General features: G+C 57.2%; 2 protein-coding genes across 3 annotated transcripts in view; one reads left to right on the top strand and one right to left on the bottom strand.

The window, feature by feature from the left end:
- The first annotated feature begins 213 nt into the window (after nt 1–213).
- Nucleotides 214–10,453, top strand: CKM (creatine kinase, M-type). The gene is made up of 8 exons (XM_080644532.1): nt 214–845; nt 2,766–2,975; nt 3,755–3,909; nt 4,713–4,845; nt 6,971–7,142; nt 8,679–8,802; nt 9,273–9,462; nt 9,966–10,453. The coding sequence occupies exons 2-8, from the start codon at nt 2,783–2,785 to the stop codon at nt 10,142–10,144; spliced, it is 1,146 nt and encodes a 381-aa protein (XP_080500658.1). The 5' UTR covers nt 214–845; nt 2,766–2,782; the 3' UTR covers nt 10,145–10,453.
- Nucleotides 10,454–13,631: 3,178 nt separating this feature from the next.
- The window catches only part of MARK4 (microtubule affinity regulating kinase 4), a 31,410-nt gene continuing 29,421 nt past the window's right edge, over nt 13,632–15,620 (bottom strand). For both annotated transcript variants that reach the window (XM_080645617.1, XM_080645618.1), the window contains one exon: nt 13,632–14,897. In XM_080645617.1, the coding sequence (XP_080501743.1) occupies nt 14,561–14,897 (337 nt within the window). In that variant the 3' untranslated portion in view covers nt 13,632–14,560. The remainder of the gene's footprint in view (nt 14,898–15,620) is intronic.

Raw genomic sequence — 15,620 nt, forward strand, 5'->3', positions numbered from 1 at the left:
GAGCCGCCAGTTATAATTAACCCGGACACGTGGCGACCCCCCCACCACCTGCCCTGCGCCCCCCCCCCCTCCCCCGCCCCAGCGCCCCGAGGCGAGGCTGGGCCTTCGCGGAGGAGGCAGCGAAACGCGCTCTAAAAATAAATCCCCGTCGGGGCGGGCGAGTCCTTCCCGTCCCCTCCACAGCGGAAATCTCCCGCGTCACGGTCACCGGGCGGGCAGCGCGGGTGACCGCGGCCTCCACCCTGGCCTTGAGTTTGAATCTCAGCTCAGCCCAGCCTCAGTTTCCCCCGCCCACACCCCCGGGAGGAAAGGAACTGGCAGCGGCTGCCCAGTCCCGGCTCCAATTGGGCGGCTCCCTGCCCCGGGCCACAGTCACACAGCTGGCGGGCCTGGCTCCTCCTGTGAAACACTGGGTACCTGGCGCCCTGTGGCCGTGGCGAGGTTTCCCCAGGGCAGGGCTCAGGTCAAGGCCACTGGGGACTGAGGAGCGGCCTGCGCAGGGAGGGGGCCAGGGAGGGGGCCTCTACGTGCCTGGGACAGTTCCTGTGTCCCTGGCGGGGAGCCAGCTGCTCGCGCCAGCCCGACTCAGCACTTGGTCAGGGGATCAGCTGGATGCGCTGCCCCGGGAGGCCCATAGAAGGCCTGGGGCTGGGCGCAAGGCCTGCCTGGGTCCAGGGTGGGCACCGTGCCCGGGCAGCGAGGTGAGAGGCTCAGCTGCCCTCCAGCCCCTCCCAGCCAATGGCACAGCCCAGGCCCCACCTATATAAGGCCCCGGCTGCAGGCGCCTCCTCCGGGTCAGCGTTGCGTCCCGGACACAGACAGCCCTTTCAGCACAGCCCAGACAGGTACCGCCCGCGGTGGGAGCCGGGGTGGGTCCGGGGCGGCCCCGCTGTGGAGGGGCCTTGCACGGGCCTGTGCCCCTCACCCTCCTGCAAGTGGCCAGGCAGCGTGGGGGAAGGTCGACCTTGTGTCTGTGAGCCCCCAACCCCTCCTGGGACTTGTGGCCTCTGTGGCACAGGGTGCTGGGGAGGGACCCTGGAGAGGAAAGCAGACTTGACAGCTGCCAGCTGCCCCCCTGCGAGGGGCTGTGGGCCGCTCTGTGCTCCGATGGTTTGTCACCAGCACTGGGCTGGGCGCCACACGCTGTGGAGGGTCTGTGCATCACCTGTCAGGGTCTTTGCATGTGTGACCATGTGGGTCCCTGCTGTACCTCACAGCAGTGCAACATGTCTGCCTTTCTGTGGCTCCTGCTCGGTGCCTGTGTCCTGGGTGTGTCCCTGCGCTGGGAGGTGTGTGCGAGGGACTGTTTATGGTGATGTGTGTGTGTGTGTGTGGCTCTGGGGCTATTTTTGTTCGTGTCTCTCGGGCTCACCCGCCTTGCCTCAGCGCCTTCCTCTGGCACTTCCCTAGCAGGGATGGGGGTGGGTGCACCCTCTGAAGGGGGGGTTTCTGGGCTGGAAGCCCTTGAGCCCTGAGGCCTGGATGCGTGTCCTCCCGGCCACCCTGGCCCACCTGTCTCCAGCCTGCTGACTTGGTGCAAGCCGAGCCCCTGGAATGTGGGGAGTGTAGGGGGAGGAGGTGGCAGCTGGGGGCGGGGGGGGGGGGGAGAAGGAGTCTGCCAGACTCTAAAAATAATTTCCAACCCTGGACAGCAGCTCCTAAGGTCTTTCATGGGTCTCCCCACCCCCCGCCCTCAGCCTGATGCCTCAGCCTTCGGCTTACCCTGGTCCCAGTCTTCCCACCATCCTGTCTGCTTCCCATCCCTGGAATGGGGATGAGCATCCCGCACCTGCCACCACTGCTGAAGGGTCCTTCTTCTCTGGGTCTTGTGAACAAAAGTAATAATAACAATAATAGCAACCATCCCCGTAGGTACAACTGGACGCCAGGGCCTGTGCTCAGCTGGCCCATGCCTGAGCTCAAAGAATCCTCCCGGAAACCCCCTGGGGAAGGCTCCGTGTACAGGCGACAGAGGCTCAGAGAGGCTGAGCAACTGGCCTGGGGTCACACAGCAGGGAAATGGCATAGGTGGGATGTGAACCCAGTTCTGTGGGCCCCAGAGGCTGAGCTTTTCTTCCCAACTGAGCCCTGCAGGAGACTTGTCAGCAAGAGAGGTGGGGGCAGCCACTCAACCCTCCTGTCCTCCCTGCCCTCACCCCTTGACTGAACACCCAAGAAACTTCAGGGAGTGTCCGTTCTCTGCTCACACGCATTCCCAGCAGCACCCTCCACCTTTTCGCCAGCTCCTCACATAGACCTTTAAAAGAACAGCAGCAGCAGCTGCACAAAATAAAGGCTGACTGTGTGGCAGGCACTGTTCCGAGTGCTTTACATACATTAACTCCTTTAATCCTCCCAACTTCCCCAGAGTGAGTGCTATTCTGACCCCTATTTTACAGATGAGTAATTTGAGGCCCAGAGAGGTTAAGCAACTTGCCCAAGGCCACACAGCTTGCAAGTGGCAGAGCTGGGATTGAAACCCAGGCTACCTGATTCTAGGACCTACATTCTTAGCCATGCCACAATGACCACTCCAGCCCTAGGATTCCCCCTCCTGGAGAAACTGAGTCTCTTGCAAGGTTATTAGTCCAGCGTCACCTGCCGAAGTGTGGCAGAGCTGGGATTCTAACCCAAGACTCTCCATGTATCCTGTCAAAACGCAGCGGCTCAGAGGGGGGACCCCGCTTGCTGCAAGTCACACCGCACAGGAGTGAGGACGGGCTCTGCGGCAGGCGGTAACCTTCCCCTCCTCCTCTTCCCACCAGGCCCCCACGCCGCCGCCATGCCGTTCGGTAACACCCACAACAAGTACAAGCTGAACTACAAGCCGGAGGAGGAGTACCCGGACCTCAGCAAGCACAACAACCACATGGCCAAGGTGCTGACCCCTGACCTCTACAAGAAGCTGCGAGACAAGGAGACTCCATCAGGCTTCACTCTGGACGACGTCATCCAGACGGGTGTGGACAACCCCGGTGAGCCTCCTGGCGGCGCAGCAGGGGCGGGGCCAGAGGGGGCGGGGCCAGAGGGGCGGGGCCTGGGAGGCTGCCTGCCAGGCCTCCATCCTACCTTCTGGCCTCAGTTTTCCCATCTGTAAAGTGGGGACCGTATACTCCTGGGGCTGTTGTGGGAAACAAACGAGTCTGTGCGTGGGAAGGGCTGGGGACAGGACCTGGCCCCTAGCAAGCCACTCGCTAAATGCACAGGAGTTTCCTGTGAGACTCCCCGAAAGCCCTTGACCCTCCCTGGGCCCAGACATGCTAGAGCGGCGGGCACAGTGAGCGCCAGCATCTGGCGGGCGGTGCTGCTGCTGTGGTCCTTCTCCAAGGACACCCGCCAGGTGGGACCGGGTGGCGGGAGCGCAGGCCCCAGCCTTGGCCCCCAGCGCGTCCTGGGGTGCAGGAGAGAGGCCTGTTTCCCCCTCCGGGAAGTCAGAGGGCCTTGCAAGTGTCTCATGTGTGGAAGCTGAGGGCCTGGGTTCTGAAACATTCCAGGGGGAGGTCCCTGGCCTGGGACTCGGGAGCGGTGATATTTGCAGCACCTGTGCCTGGGCCCTGGGGCTCCTCCTTGTCCTTTGCCCTGTCCCAGCCTCCTCACCCACACGCCTCCTGACCTCTCCCAGCTTCCCTCAGATGTGACCTCTTCTCTCTCTCACACACACACACACACACACGTGCACATATATGCAGTCTACACCACACCCAGAAGCCCAGGCTGCTGGGGACGAGCACCCCTCACCTCATCCAACCCCCAGGTCACCCCTTCATCATGACCGTGGGCTGTGTGGCCGGCGATGAGGAGTCCTACGTGGTGTTCAAGGACCTCTTCGACCCCATCATCCAGGACCGGCACGGGGGCTACAAACCCACCGACAAGCACAAGACCGACCTCAACCATGAGAACCTCAAGGTGGGCTGCCCTGGGCGGGGGGGGGGGGGGAGGGAGGACAGAGTGCAGAGAGAGAGGGGGGAGGAGAGCCAGAGCCAGAGAAGATGCAGGCGGGAGGGCACTCAGAGAGACAGAGACACAGAGATTGACAGACAGAGAGACACAGGGAGAGGGACAGAGGAAGATAGACAAGGAGACAGAGGGACAGAAGGGAGTGGAGCAGGGGAGGGGGGAGAGAGAGAGAGGAGCCAGGCTCAACACAGGTCTGTAGAAAGGGAGAAACGGAGAGGATGGACAGAGTCAGAGACGAGGGAGAGAGATGAAGAGAAACAGAAGCAAGGGAAGAGCGGTATGGAGAACAAACAGGGACAGACAGATGGGAGAGACAGAGATGGACAGACAGAGATGGACAGACAGAGATGGAGAGACAGAGATGGAGAGACAGAGAGACAGAGGCAGGAGAGACAGAGATGGACAGACAGAGATGGACAGACAGAGATGGAGAGACAGAGATGGACAGACAGAGATGGACAGACAGAGATGGAGAGACAGAGATGGAGAGACAGAGAGACAGAGGCAGGAGAGACAGAGATGGACAGACAGAGATGGACAGACAGAGATGGAGAGACAGAGATGGACAGACAGACAGAGATTGAGAGACAGAGATGGAGAGACAGAGAGACAGAGGCAGGAGAGACAGAGCCAGGGCGAGAGGGGGGGAGAGAGGCTGGGGAAGGAGGAGTCACAGGAAGCAGTAGAGAGCCAGAGGGAACTGGGAGGACTTGGGGGCACTGCCAGGCCCTGACACCCCACCTGCCCTCCAGGGTGGAGACGACCTGGACCCCAACTACGTGCTCAGCAGCCGCGTGCGCACAGGCCGCAGCATCAAGGGCTACACGCTGCCCCCCCACTGCTCCCGCGGCGAGCGCCGGGCTGTGGAGAAACTCTCCGTGGAAGGTGAGCCCCCACACCGCACACTGCCGGGTCGCTCAGCTCTGGCCCTGCTCCTCCACGGGCAGATCTCTGGGCCCCCTGGGGTCCCCATTTCCTAAACGTGCAAGCTGCTGGGTAAACCCTGGGTGCCTGGTGAGTGCCAGGCCAGCAGACCTCCTGGCGGGAGTGTTGAGGGACCCTGAGCAGATCCATGTGGACACCCAGCTGCGCCAGGTCCTGAAATGCACCCAGTCACCCAGCAAATGTCTGTGGCGGGCCTGGTCCTGTGTGTGGAGCTGAGACTCCCAAGATGAATAAGACAAAGTCACTGTTGTCAGAGCTGCCAGCCTGGTGGGGAGATGAGAGGAACACAGAACCCAAGGAAAATGCAGCCAGGAAGCCAGGGGCGTGGCAGAGAGTGACCGGTGTACTGGGCGGGGGGGGGGGGGGGCCTCCCTTGTGAAGAAGCCGTGGGGACCTGATCGGTCAGGAGGAGCCCACCTGGGGAGGAGTTCCAGCAGGTAGGACAGCAAGTGCAAAGGCCCTGAGGTGGGGGAAGAGCAAGGAGGCCACCTTGGCTGGAGCGCGAGGGTGAGGAGATGAGGCAGAGCGGCCGGTGGTCAGGTCGGGCAGAGCGTGTGGGCTGTCAGGCGGGCTTTGGCGTTGACGCTGAGGGAGGCGGAAGCCGTGGGAGGGCGGTGAGCAGAGGAAGGACAGGTTCAGATTTATGGGGAGCCCTCTGGCTGCTCAGTGGGGGACAGACTGTGGGCAAAAGGAGGAGCAGAGAGACCCTGAGGGGCACCACAGTGGCCCAGGGGGAGGGTGCGGGGTGACTATGGAATGGGAAGAAAGCGTACGTTTTGGAGGCTGAACCATCAGAACGCATGTTGTTCTGATAAACGTTTAACAACTGGCTCTCAAAAAAAAAAAAAAAAAAAAGCTCTGATTTGCAGCAACTGACAATTTCTGTGGTGTAAATTCTGCTACGATGGCCAATTTTAAGTGATGGTGTCATACAGAGATGGGAAGAGATGAACGGCAGCACATCATCCTATAGTATTTCCACCACACAGCCATGGTAGACGAAGATAACTTCAAGAACATAGATAATAGTAAATATAGTAAAATAGTTAGGAAGTTATAGTGCTGAGTATTTATTACCTTTGTTTTATTTTAATTTTTTAAATATATTTTTATTGACTTCAGAGAGGAAGGGAGAAAGAGATAGAAACATCAATGATGAGAGAGAATCATTGATTGGCTGCCTCCTGCACGCCCCCCACCAGGAATCGAGCCCACAACCTGGGCATGTGCCCTGACTGGGAATCAAACCGTGACCTCCCGGTTCATAGGTCGACGCTCAACCACCAAGCTATGCCAGTCAGGCGACCTTTGTTTTAAATATAATTTATTTAGTTGTAAGATTTTTTTAAAAAAATATATTTTATTGATTTTTTACAGAAAGGAAGGGAGAGGGATAGAGAGTTAGAAACATCGATGAGAGAGAAACATCGATCAGCTGCCTCCTGCACACCTCCCACTGGGGACATGCCCGCAACCAAGGTACATGCCCTTGACCGGAATCGAACCTGGGACCTTTCAGTCCGCAGGCCGATGCTCTACCACTGAGCCAAACCGGTTTCGGCTGTAAGATTATTTTTAATTATATAGTATATGTTATATGATATATAACATATAGTGTAAGATACAAATAATGTATATTATGTATATAACTAATTATGAGTTATATAAATATGCATATGTTCAAATACACTTATATACATAATACATATTTATCATACATATTATAATAATTTTTACTGATGGCTCCCCAAATCCTGAGGCTGTCTGGCCAGCCAGGAGGAGTAGCACCCCCACACTAATGCCTGCAGGTGGATTGGACGTGAGGGTCCAGGGAAAGGGAGAATCATGGTTTCTGGCTTGAGCACATGATGTGGCCTGGCAGGCTGGGGAGAAGCATGTTTGGGGGGTCATGAATATGGGATTAGATGCGGTACTGAGGCACCTTTAGGACATACATGGGGTCAAGGCCCAAGCCCATTAGGGGCAGCAGTGTGGGGTCCCCGGGGCCTTCACACCCCACTTCAGGAGGGACAGGCTGCTGACCACTCCTCCGTGTGCCTCTCAGCCCTCAACAGCCTGACAGGCGAGTTCAAGGGGAAATACTACCCCCTGAAGAGCATGACAGAGCAGGAGCAGCAGCAGCTCATCGACGACCACTTCCTGTTTGACAAGCCTGTGTCCCCACTGCTGCTGGCTTCAGGCATGGCCCGCGACTGGCCCGACGCCCGTGGCATCTGGTGAGACCCCCTGTCTCAAGCCCTGCCCTCCCTCCAGCCTCCTCCAGTCCCCCCATGATCCTTCTCATTCCTCCACCAAAGTCAAGACCATAAGTAATTGTGTTTTCAAGAACCAGAAAATGACCTCACCCCCCACCCTTGCCAACCCTGTGCTCTGTGTCACATTTTGGGAAACGTGGGCCAGAGAAGGGGCAGTTAGGACCTTAGACTTGAATGAGACTCTGGGTTCAAATCCCAGCGCTGCCACTGACCGGCTGGGTGACCGTGGGCACATCACCGAACGTTTCTCTCCCCAGGCTCCCATCTATAGACTAGAGATCACAATACTTCATAGCTGTTGGTTCTTGTGAGGGTTAATGAGTTCATGTATGTAAAGTATAGAAAACAGTGCCTGCCACATAGTAAGTGCTCAGTACACCTTGGCTATTAGTATGATCTTTTTGTGTGTGTGTGTGTGAATCCTCACCGGAGGATAGTTTTCCATTGATTTTTAAAAAATATATATTTTTTATTGATTTTACAGAGAGGAAGGGAGAGGGATAGAGTTAGAAACAATGATCAGCTGCCTCCTGCATGCCCCCTACTGGGGATGTGCCCGCAACCAAGGTACATGCCCTTGACCAGAATCGAACCTGGGACCCTTCAGTCCACAGGCTGATGCTCTATCCACTGAGCCAAACCAGTTAGGGCTCCATTGATTTTTTAGGGAGAGTGGAAGAGAGAGGGAAAGACAGAGAGAAACATCGATGTGAGAGGAACGCATCAATTGGTTGCCTCCTGCACGAGCCCTAACCTGGGCTTGGCCGGGGAGGAGCCTGCAACCAAGGTACATGCCCTTGATGGGAATCGAACCTGGGACCTTTGGTCCCTGGGCCGACGTTATATCCACTGAGCCAAACCGGCCAGGGCTAGTATGATCTTTATTACTAACTGCTGTTGAGAGTAAGGCTTTTTATAAACCTCTGAATCCCTGATTCTGATAGTCAAAGGTTTAAAAAGGTTTTGAGAACCTAGGTTTCAAGTGAAAGGAGAGCGGAGAGCGGAGGGCCAAGATTTACATATAGGATGGTTCTAAGATTTCAAGATTTTCAAGATTTTTAGGTTCTAAGATTCCACTCATTTCAGATTCTGGGATTCCATGGTTTCAAACATTTTCAGACCCGGAAGTGTTATGGTTCCAACGGAGACTGTTGCCAGGATGTCATAATGTGATAGATTCTTTGGTCCCGAGACCAGATGTAGGATTTCCAATATTTATCAATCTTGACTCCGGGCTTCTGATGCTGAGATTCTAAGAGTCTGTACTTTAATGCTGTTCAAAGACTGAAAATCTTAAGAGTCCTTGTTCCCAGGATTTGAGCGTTCACAGGTCATGTGACGCTAGTCTGCAGGTGTAGGCTCTGATTCTGCCAAGCACATGCCAATCCTCCTGCCCCGCAGCCCGCTGCCCTCTAGCGGTGGGTATGTGTTTGGAGAGGGGGAAAACGGGGTCCCCGCGGAGCTGATTCCTTGGCCTCTCGCTGCACCCCACCCTAGGCACAATGACAACAAGAGCTTCCTGGTGTGGGTGAACGAGGAGGATCACCTCCGAGTCATCTCCATGGAGAAGGGGGGCAACATGAAGGAGGTTTTCCGCCGCTTCTGCGTGGGGCTGCAGAAGGTGGGTTCCTGCCCTGGCGACTAACTCTGACTCCACCCGGAACGCCCCACCCTCTTTGCGAGGCCCCGCCCCTCGGAACCCGCCCCACCCCAAACACCAGCCCCCAGCCCACACACTCGCAACCGCTTTCCAAGGTCACGCCCACTGGCAGCCGGCTCCTCCCTATACTGCCCAAACTCCGCCCCCTCAGACGCGTCCAATCCCATTTCGAAGGCCTCGCCTCCTGGAGAACCCCCAGGCCCTACCCCCCCCACTCAAGCTCCGCCCCCAAGAACCCAAAGCTCCGCCCTTCAGAATCCCGCTGTCATCTGTGCCGTCGGTCCTTTCCTCCCAGAGTTCCCCAGCTGCACCCCCTCAGAACCTGGCCCCCACGCACATCCTCAAATCCTGTCCCTTCCCATTCCGTCCGGGTTTGGGGGTATTTGGGGGCGCCCGCTGGCGCTGATCCCTGGTCCTCTCACCTGTCTCAGATTGAGGAGATCTTCAAGAAAGCCGGCCACCCCTTCATGTGGAACGAACACCTGGGCTACGTGCTCACCTGCCCCTCCAACCTGGGCACCGGGCTGCGCGGAGGCGTGCACGTGAAGCTGGCACACCTGAGCAAGCACCCCAAGTTCGAGGAGATCCTAAGCCGTCTGCGCCTGCAGAAGCGGGGCACAGGTCCGGCCCCGCCTCCCCGCGCCGCGCCGTCGGGGGCGGGCCTTTTTCGAGGGCGGATGGGGAGTTGGGTGTCCCCGCGAGTTCTGAGGGTCGGCAAGGGCTGCCCCTCTGAGCCTCAGTTTCTTCCCCTGTAAATGAGCATCAAAACAGCTTACCTCATAGGCGTCGGCATGCTATCACCATGGTTACATAGTACACACTGTGTATGTCCCCGCCCCCCAGGGGCTTCAGTTTCCCAACTAAAGGGGCAGACGGTGGGGTTGGATCCCAGTCGGCCCAGCTCCAGAGCGCACCCTTGCCTACCATGCTACATTTTCTTGCTGGATAGTTAGGGGGACGATGTAACTAAAGCCGGAGGTGTGGGCCCGCGATAGACAGCCATTTAGGAGGCTCTGCGAGTCTGTAACCCTCAATCCAGGCGGCTGTCGTGGCGCGGGGGCGGCGTCCCGGGCCCGCTCGGCACCTCCGCTCCCTCCTCAGGCCCCCGCTTTCTGCTCCCGCAGGTGGCGTGGACACAGCTGCCGTGGGCTCAGTGTTCGACGTGTCCAACGCCGATCGGCTGGGCTCGTCCGAGGTAGAACAGGTGCAGCTGGTGGTGGACGGTGTGAAGCTCATGGTGGAGATGGAGAAGAAGCTGGAAAAGGGCCAGTCCATCGACGACATGATCCCCGCCCAGAAGTAGGCGCCCAGCCCGCCCGCCGCCGCCGCTGCCGCTGGAACCCCAGGCGAAGGGAAGGCCCGGCCCACTGGAGACACGCCCTTCCCCCTGCCCCGCCCCTGGCCCCCCCGGAGGCCGCCCTATAATGGTTTGGTCCCCGAGGGGCCCTACCCAACCAGAGTTCCAACCAATGGGCTCCGTCCTCTGGGTTCTGGCCAATGAGAAACCTCTGCTTTCCCCAGAGCTCTGCAATGGAGAGCGTCTACACATGTGGCGCTCATGCTTTTTCTCCACTCAAAACAACGAATAAAAGCAATGGTGGCCTTAACCTTGTGTGCAAGTTACTGAGGAAGGAGGAGGGACTTTCCTAACTGGCTGCTATGTGACCTCGAAGTGATTTACGCCCTCTCTAGGCAAGTTCTATCCCAGATGAGGCAAAGTTAGGGTACAGAGTGTAATCCAAAAATTATAAGGCTCTGTAAGGGAATCTGAAAGGCAAAGAGGTGTGGCCCAGGGTCAGATAGCCACGCTTGGGCCCTTCCCAACCTCGGCTCCTGCTCACACTTGGCTCAGATCTCAAGCACAGGGTGCGTGAGGGAGAAACCCAGGCCACAGTGCCCGAGACTTGAAATAGGCGACAGGCTTCCAGCGGAGCCCGCCTATGCATATCCTCACGTGCACATGTCACGCTTCCGCTGGCCTTCTGTGAGGTCTGACTTCAGCCCTCTGCGTTGCTACCCGTCTTTTCAACTTCCCTTTGCCCAAGAACCTGCCATAGCTCCCGCGCCTCTCAAAAGGCATTCCTATGATTTGTCCAGCTGGCACGCACTGTTTGCTGAGGCTCATTTTTTCTGTTCTTTTCCCGCGGTTCCTCTATATACTCTTTGCTCCTTACACTTGCAAGTTCCACCTTCATGTCTTTGCGAAAGCCGTTTCCTCCTCCAGCAGGGACTTGGGGCAGAGTATCCCCGTGAAGTCTTCAGAGACTGGCCTTTTGGAGAGCTTGGTCCCGAGGAGTAGCAGGAAGGAGGAAATTGAGGCCCAGAGAGCCCCAAGAATTCCCAGAGATGACAGAAAGAGGAAGGTTAGGAGCGGCTCCAAAGGTCTAGCCATGCAGGCCCATCAGCTGCCAGGATCCTTTACAAGATTGTCCCCAACTGAGGACCCATCACTAAGCCCAGTGCCACCCGAGGCCACACAGGTCACGACACTGCAGCGGGACAGGCTGAGTCAGTCAGATCCGCAGACCAAGTGTCTGGCAGCTGCCATGCCCACCCTGACCATTTTGCCTCGTATGTCTTCCAGGGGTCCTCAAACTACGGCCCGCGGGCCACATGCGGCCCACTGAAGACATTTATCCAGCCCGCCAGGTGCCGCTGCCTGTCCTGCTTAGCAGCCGACTCGTCCCGGGCCCACAGTGCACATAAGAATTTGTTCATAGTTTTTTTTTAAAAACTATAGTCCGGCCCTCCAATGGTCTGAGGAACAGTGAACTGGCCCCCCCGTTTAAAAAGTTTGAGGACCCCTTAAACCCACTCTTTTTCTCCCCCGCTTCGGTCGGTTCTGCCCCCACCTCTTCCCTACTCTTTTTAAAATTCATGTCTTGATGAGAGAGATCTGTTGTTCCACTTATCTATGCATTCACTGGTTGCCTCTTGTATGTACCCTGACCGGGAATCAAACCCACAACCTTGGCATATGGGGACAACACTCTTATCAACTGAGCTACCTGGCCACGGCCCTCTCCCCCACTCTTCTGGTGTCTCCTTCCCGCCCTTCACAGCACAGACCTCCCCTTGCTCACAGCCAAGGGTTCCCCAGGCCCTCAGAATAGGGCCCAGGCCCCTCTCCACAATCTGCAAGGCCCTGTCCAGCCTCCCCTCACCCTGAATCATATGCCATTTGCCGAGGAACCTGCACTCCCTTGCTTCTCAGCCAGCCAGTCATGCAGGCTGTCCTTCTATGCACCTCACTGCCCCACCTCGCTGCTCCTTTCAGGAAGCCCTCAGTGGCTGAGGCTGGCTCCCCTTTGGACTCCCCCCCCCCTCCGCCCACCCCTCTGTACCAGCCCTGCCCAGTCTGGCTCAGCACCAAGGACACAGCTGCCTCCTTCACTGAACCGAGCCCTGAGGGCAGGGCTGGGGCTGTCACCACTGTGTCCCCAGCACAGGGCTGGTTCCCCCACCCCCCCCTTTCCTGGCCTCTCAACTATAAACGACTTTCAGCAGTTTGCTATTCTGGCCTCCGTAAAAGAGGGGTGCCTTTCTGCCCCAGCCCCTGAATTTTTCAACACTGATCACTCCATCTGTGCGACCCTTTATTCCTCATGACTTCCCTATCAGCCTCACGAGGAGCTAGGGTTGACCCTACCATGCCCCAAGTGGGCACCTGAGGCACAGTCAGGGCTCTTCCCTGCACACAGCCCTCATGGCTCCTCAGGGCCTGGGATACAAACCCAGCTTGCTCACTTTGGCCCACAAGGTGCTGGGCGAACAAGACCTGCCTTCCCATACTGGACAGTCCTCAAGTGCTTGTCTATTAAATATATATTTTTGTTATTCCTCATCTGAGGATTTTCCCATTGCTTTTCAGAGAGTGGAAGGGAGGGAGGGAGAGAAACATCCATGTGAGAGACACATCAATTGGTTCGCATGAGCCCTGACCCGGGGGCAGGGAGCAAATTCGAAACCCAGGTATGTGCCCTTGACCGGGAATCGAACCTGCGACCCTTCAGTACACAGGCAGATGCTCCAATCAGTGAGCAACCAGCCAGGACAACTGCTTGTCTATTGAACTTCCATTTCCCTGCTGTTCAGGACCCATTGACTTTCCTCTGGGAAATCCCTACATACAGCCCTTGCCACCCGAGTCTCAATAATTGGCTCAAGGATGGTCACATGACCACCTGAGCCAATTAGAATTGGTCTTGGAACTTTTGCTGGAAGTTGGAATAAGGAACTTTCTGCTGCAGGAACTAAACGGGAGCGATGGAAGTTGGAACTGCTGGGGTCAGTTCACCAACAGGGAGTGTCTACTGGATAAAACTACTAGAATGAAACTCACGCTGGGAAAAAACACAGCAGAGATGAGATGGCCTGCTGCCTGGACCCAGCCACACCTGAAGTCAGGCACCCCGACTATCAAATAACAAGCGAACAAATAGCTTTTGGCTTAAATGTAGATGGATTATTAGTCCTAATTCAGCATTGATCTTGCTAATTCTCCCCCTGCCACACACACAAATAGCAGCCCCACTAAATCACCCACAGTTCTCTGAAGATATACCACGCATCCCGGCTCTTGTCCAGGGCATTCCCAATACCTGGTTAACTCCAACTCATCCTTCAAAACCCAGCTCTGGCATCAGTTCTTCTGGAATGCCTTCTCAACCTCCTCTCTCTTCTGGGATCCCCCAAACAATGGTTTCTTTAGTGTTTGTCATAACCCATGGCCCCTGTGCACAGGGCTCCTTCTGTCTCCATGTCCAGCACTGGGCCTGGCACGGAGTAGGCACCGATCAATGACTGTTTATTGAATAAATGTACTACTGGAGTAGGAAGTGGCTTAGAGTCCAGTATAACATGTGGGTGGGCACGTGAGTGGATGAATGGGGGGTCCCACCTAGGAACTGGGGGCCTGTGGATGAGGCTGAGTTCTGTTCTATAAGCATCCTTGACCTTCACACCCCCACTGCTCCCATTCTGCAGATGAGAAGACTGAGGCTCAGAAAGGAGAAACCACTGGCCCAAAGTCACACCCCTCCTCTTCACCTCACTTGTAGATGAGGGCAGGGAAGGAAAACCCCAGGGACAGCGTGGAGGAGGGGGGACTTTCCTAAGTTTATTGGACAACAGGCTGCAGGTGAGGGGGCTGAGAGAGGAGGGGGGTGGGGGTGTAATAACTTAAAAACCGGAGGCGACAGCGGCAGCTCCTCAAGAGATCTCTGCAGAGGGAGGGCGTGGGGGTATTTACAAGGATTTATACAAAGTGCCCCGCACCAGCCTGGGGCGGGGAGGGGGGTTCGAGCACGAGGGGCAGGGAAAGGGAAGGAGTCTGCCTCTGACCCCCACTCCCAGCCCCCAAATTCGCCGGTCTACAGGCTCAGCAACTCTTCCTGCCCTGGCCCAAGGCCTAATTCTTGAACTGTTGGGAGGAACGGAAAAGTGTCCTCAGTTTTGCTCCTGCCCCTGCCCTGCCCCGAAGTCTCCTCAGGTGCCCGATGCAGGTGCGGGGGTCAGGACTGGCTGAAGGCGCCCCTGCTGAGCCCACTCACCCTCCTCTCATGCTGAGCATCCCCAGAGAACAGCAGAGGAGACAGTCTTTGCCCCCAAATCCAAGTCAGAGCAACCGGGGGGACGACAGGGAGAATCCCCTTCACGACCCCTTTCCTCCTGCAGAAGTGAAGGAGACGAGGAGGAGGACAGGACCCAGGGCCGTGGCTCAGAGCTCGAGGTCATTGGAGATGCGGGTGACGAGGGTGCGGAAGGCCAGGGCAGTGCCCGCCACGCGCCGGAAGAGAACTCCCCGCAGGCCCGGCCGGGGCAGCTGGCAGACCTCCACTTCGAAGTGGGACAGGGGCTCGGGCCCGCCCGCACCCCCGTGCAGGCAGGCCAGCAGGAACGGCTGTGGCTGGCGGCAACGGCAGCGGGCGGCCGCGGTGGCCTGGCGCAGAGCTGCCATCAGGGCCTCGGGTGGGCGCGAGCTGGTCAGCTTCACACTCCAGGGGAATCGGAGCAGCCGGGGGGCGGTTTCCGTTTGATCCCAAGGTAGATGGCAACTGAGGAGGGGAGACATTAGAGGTCACAGATGGGAGAGGAGGGGAAGGCAACGCGCTGTCCCCTCTTCAGGACAGACTCCTAGATGTCCCCTCGGAGCCTGTCGCCTTGTCATCCCCAGTGCAAAGTTTCATCTGGACACACGGCTGCCACCCAGCCGGGGACTACATTCCCAAGTCTCCCCTGCAGCTGGGCATGGCCTTGCCTCCAAATCCCAGGAGGCAAGTGGAAGTGACACGCGTGCACCTGCACATGCATCACCTCCTTCAGCGGACACTGCAGGCCTGGACCCTCGTGCCCATGTCCTGTGAGCTGTATCAGCAGCAGCACGAGGCAGCCTCTCTTGTGAAGGTGGCCAAAGGCTCTAAAGGATGGTGATGCAAGAACCTGGCTACCTGAATGAGCCTGGGGAACGGGGGGGCCCTGCCAGCCTGGCCTGGCCACATGGTTTGTGTAAAAGAGAAATTTATTCCTGTCTATTTTGGGGTCTCTTTGCTCCAGCAGCTGGGCTTTTTCTTAACTAATACATCCTTCTGATAAGAACAGTCCCTTTTCCCTTGGAGGACCAACCTTCTCCACTCTAGACCACGGGATCTCACCAAGAAGGGGTACTTGGAAATGTCTGGGGCTTTCTGATTGTCACAGTGTCTTGGGATGGGAGCACTGTGGGCATTTATTAGCTGTGTATGGGAGGGTCAGGGACGACACATGTTCTGCAATGGGAA

Source organism: Plecotus auritus (assembly GCF_963455305.1).
Source record: "Plecotus auritus genome assembly, chromosome: 10".
In the NCBI taxonomy this organism is placed as follows: Eukaryota; Metazoa; Chordata; class Mammalia; order Chiroptera; family Vespertilionidae; genus Plecotus; species Plecotus auritus.

What these genes read in the sequence shown, in the direction of transcription:
- CKM (XM_080644532.1), top strand. Translation starts at nt 2,783, where the DNA reads ATGCCGTTCGGTAACACCCACAACAAGTACAAGCTGAACTACAAGCCG. An exon ending in GACGGGTGTGGACAACCCCG is followed by an intron (nt 2,976 to 3,754) that starts GTGAGCCTCCTG and finishes TCCAACCCCCAG; the next exon opens with GTCACCCCTTCATCATGACC. An exon ending in TCAACCATGAGAACCTCAAG is followed by an intron (nt 3,910 to 4,712) that starts GTGGGCTGCCCT and finishes CCTGCCCTCCAG; the next exon opens with GGTGGAGACGACCTGGACCC.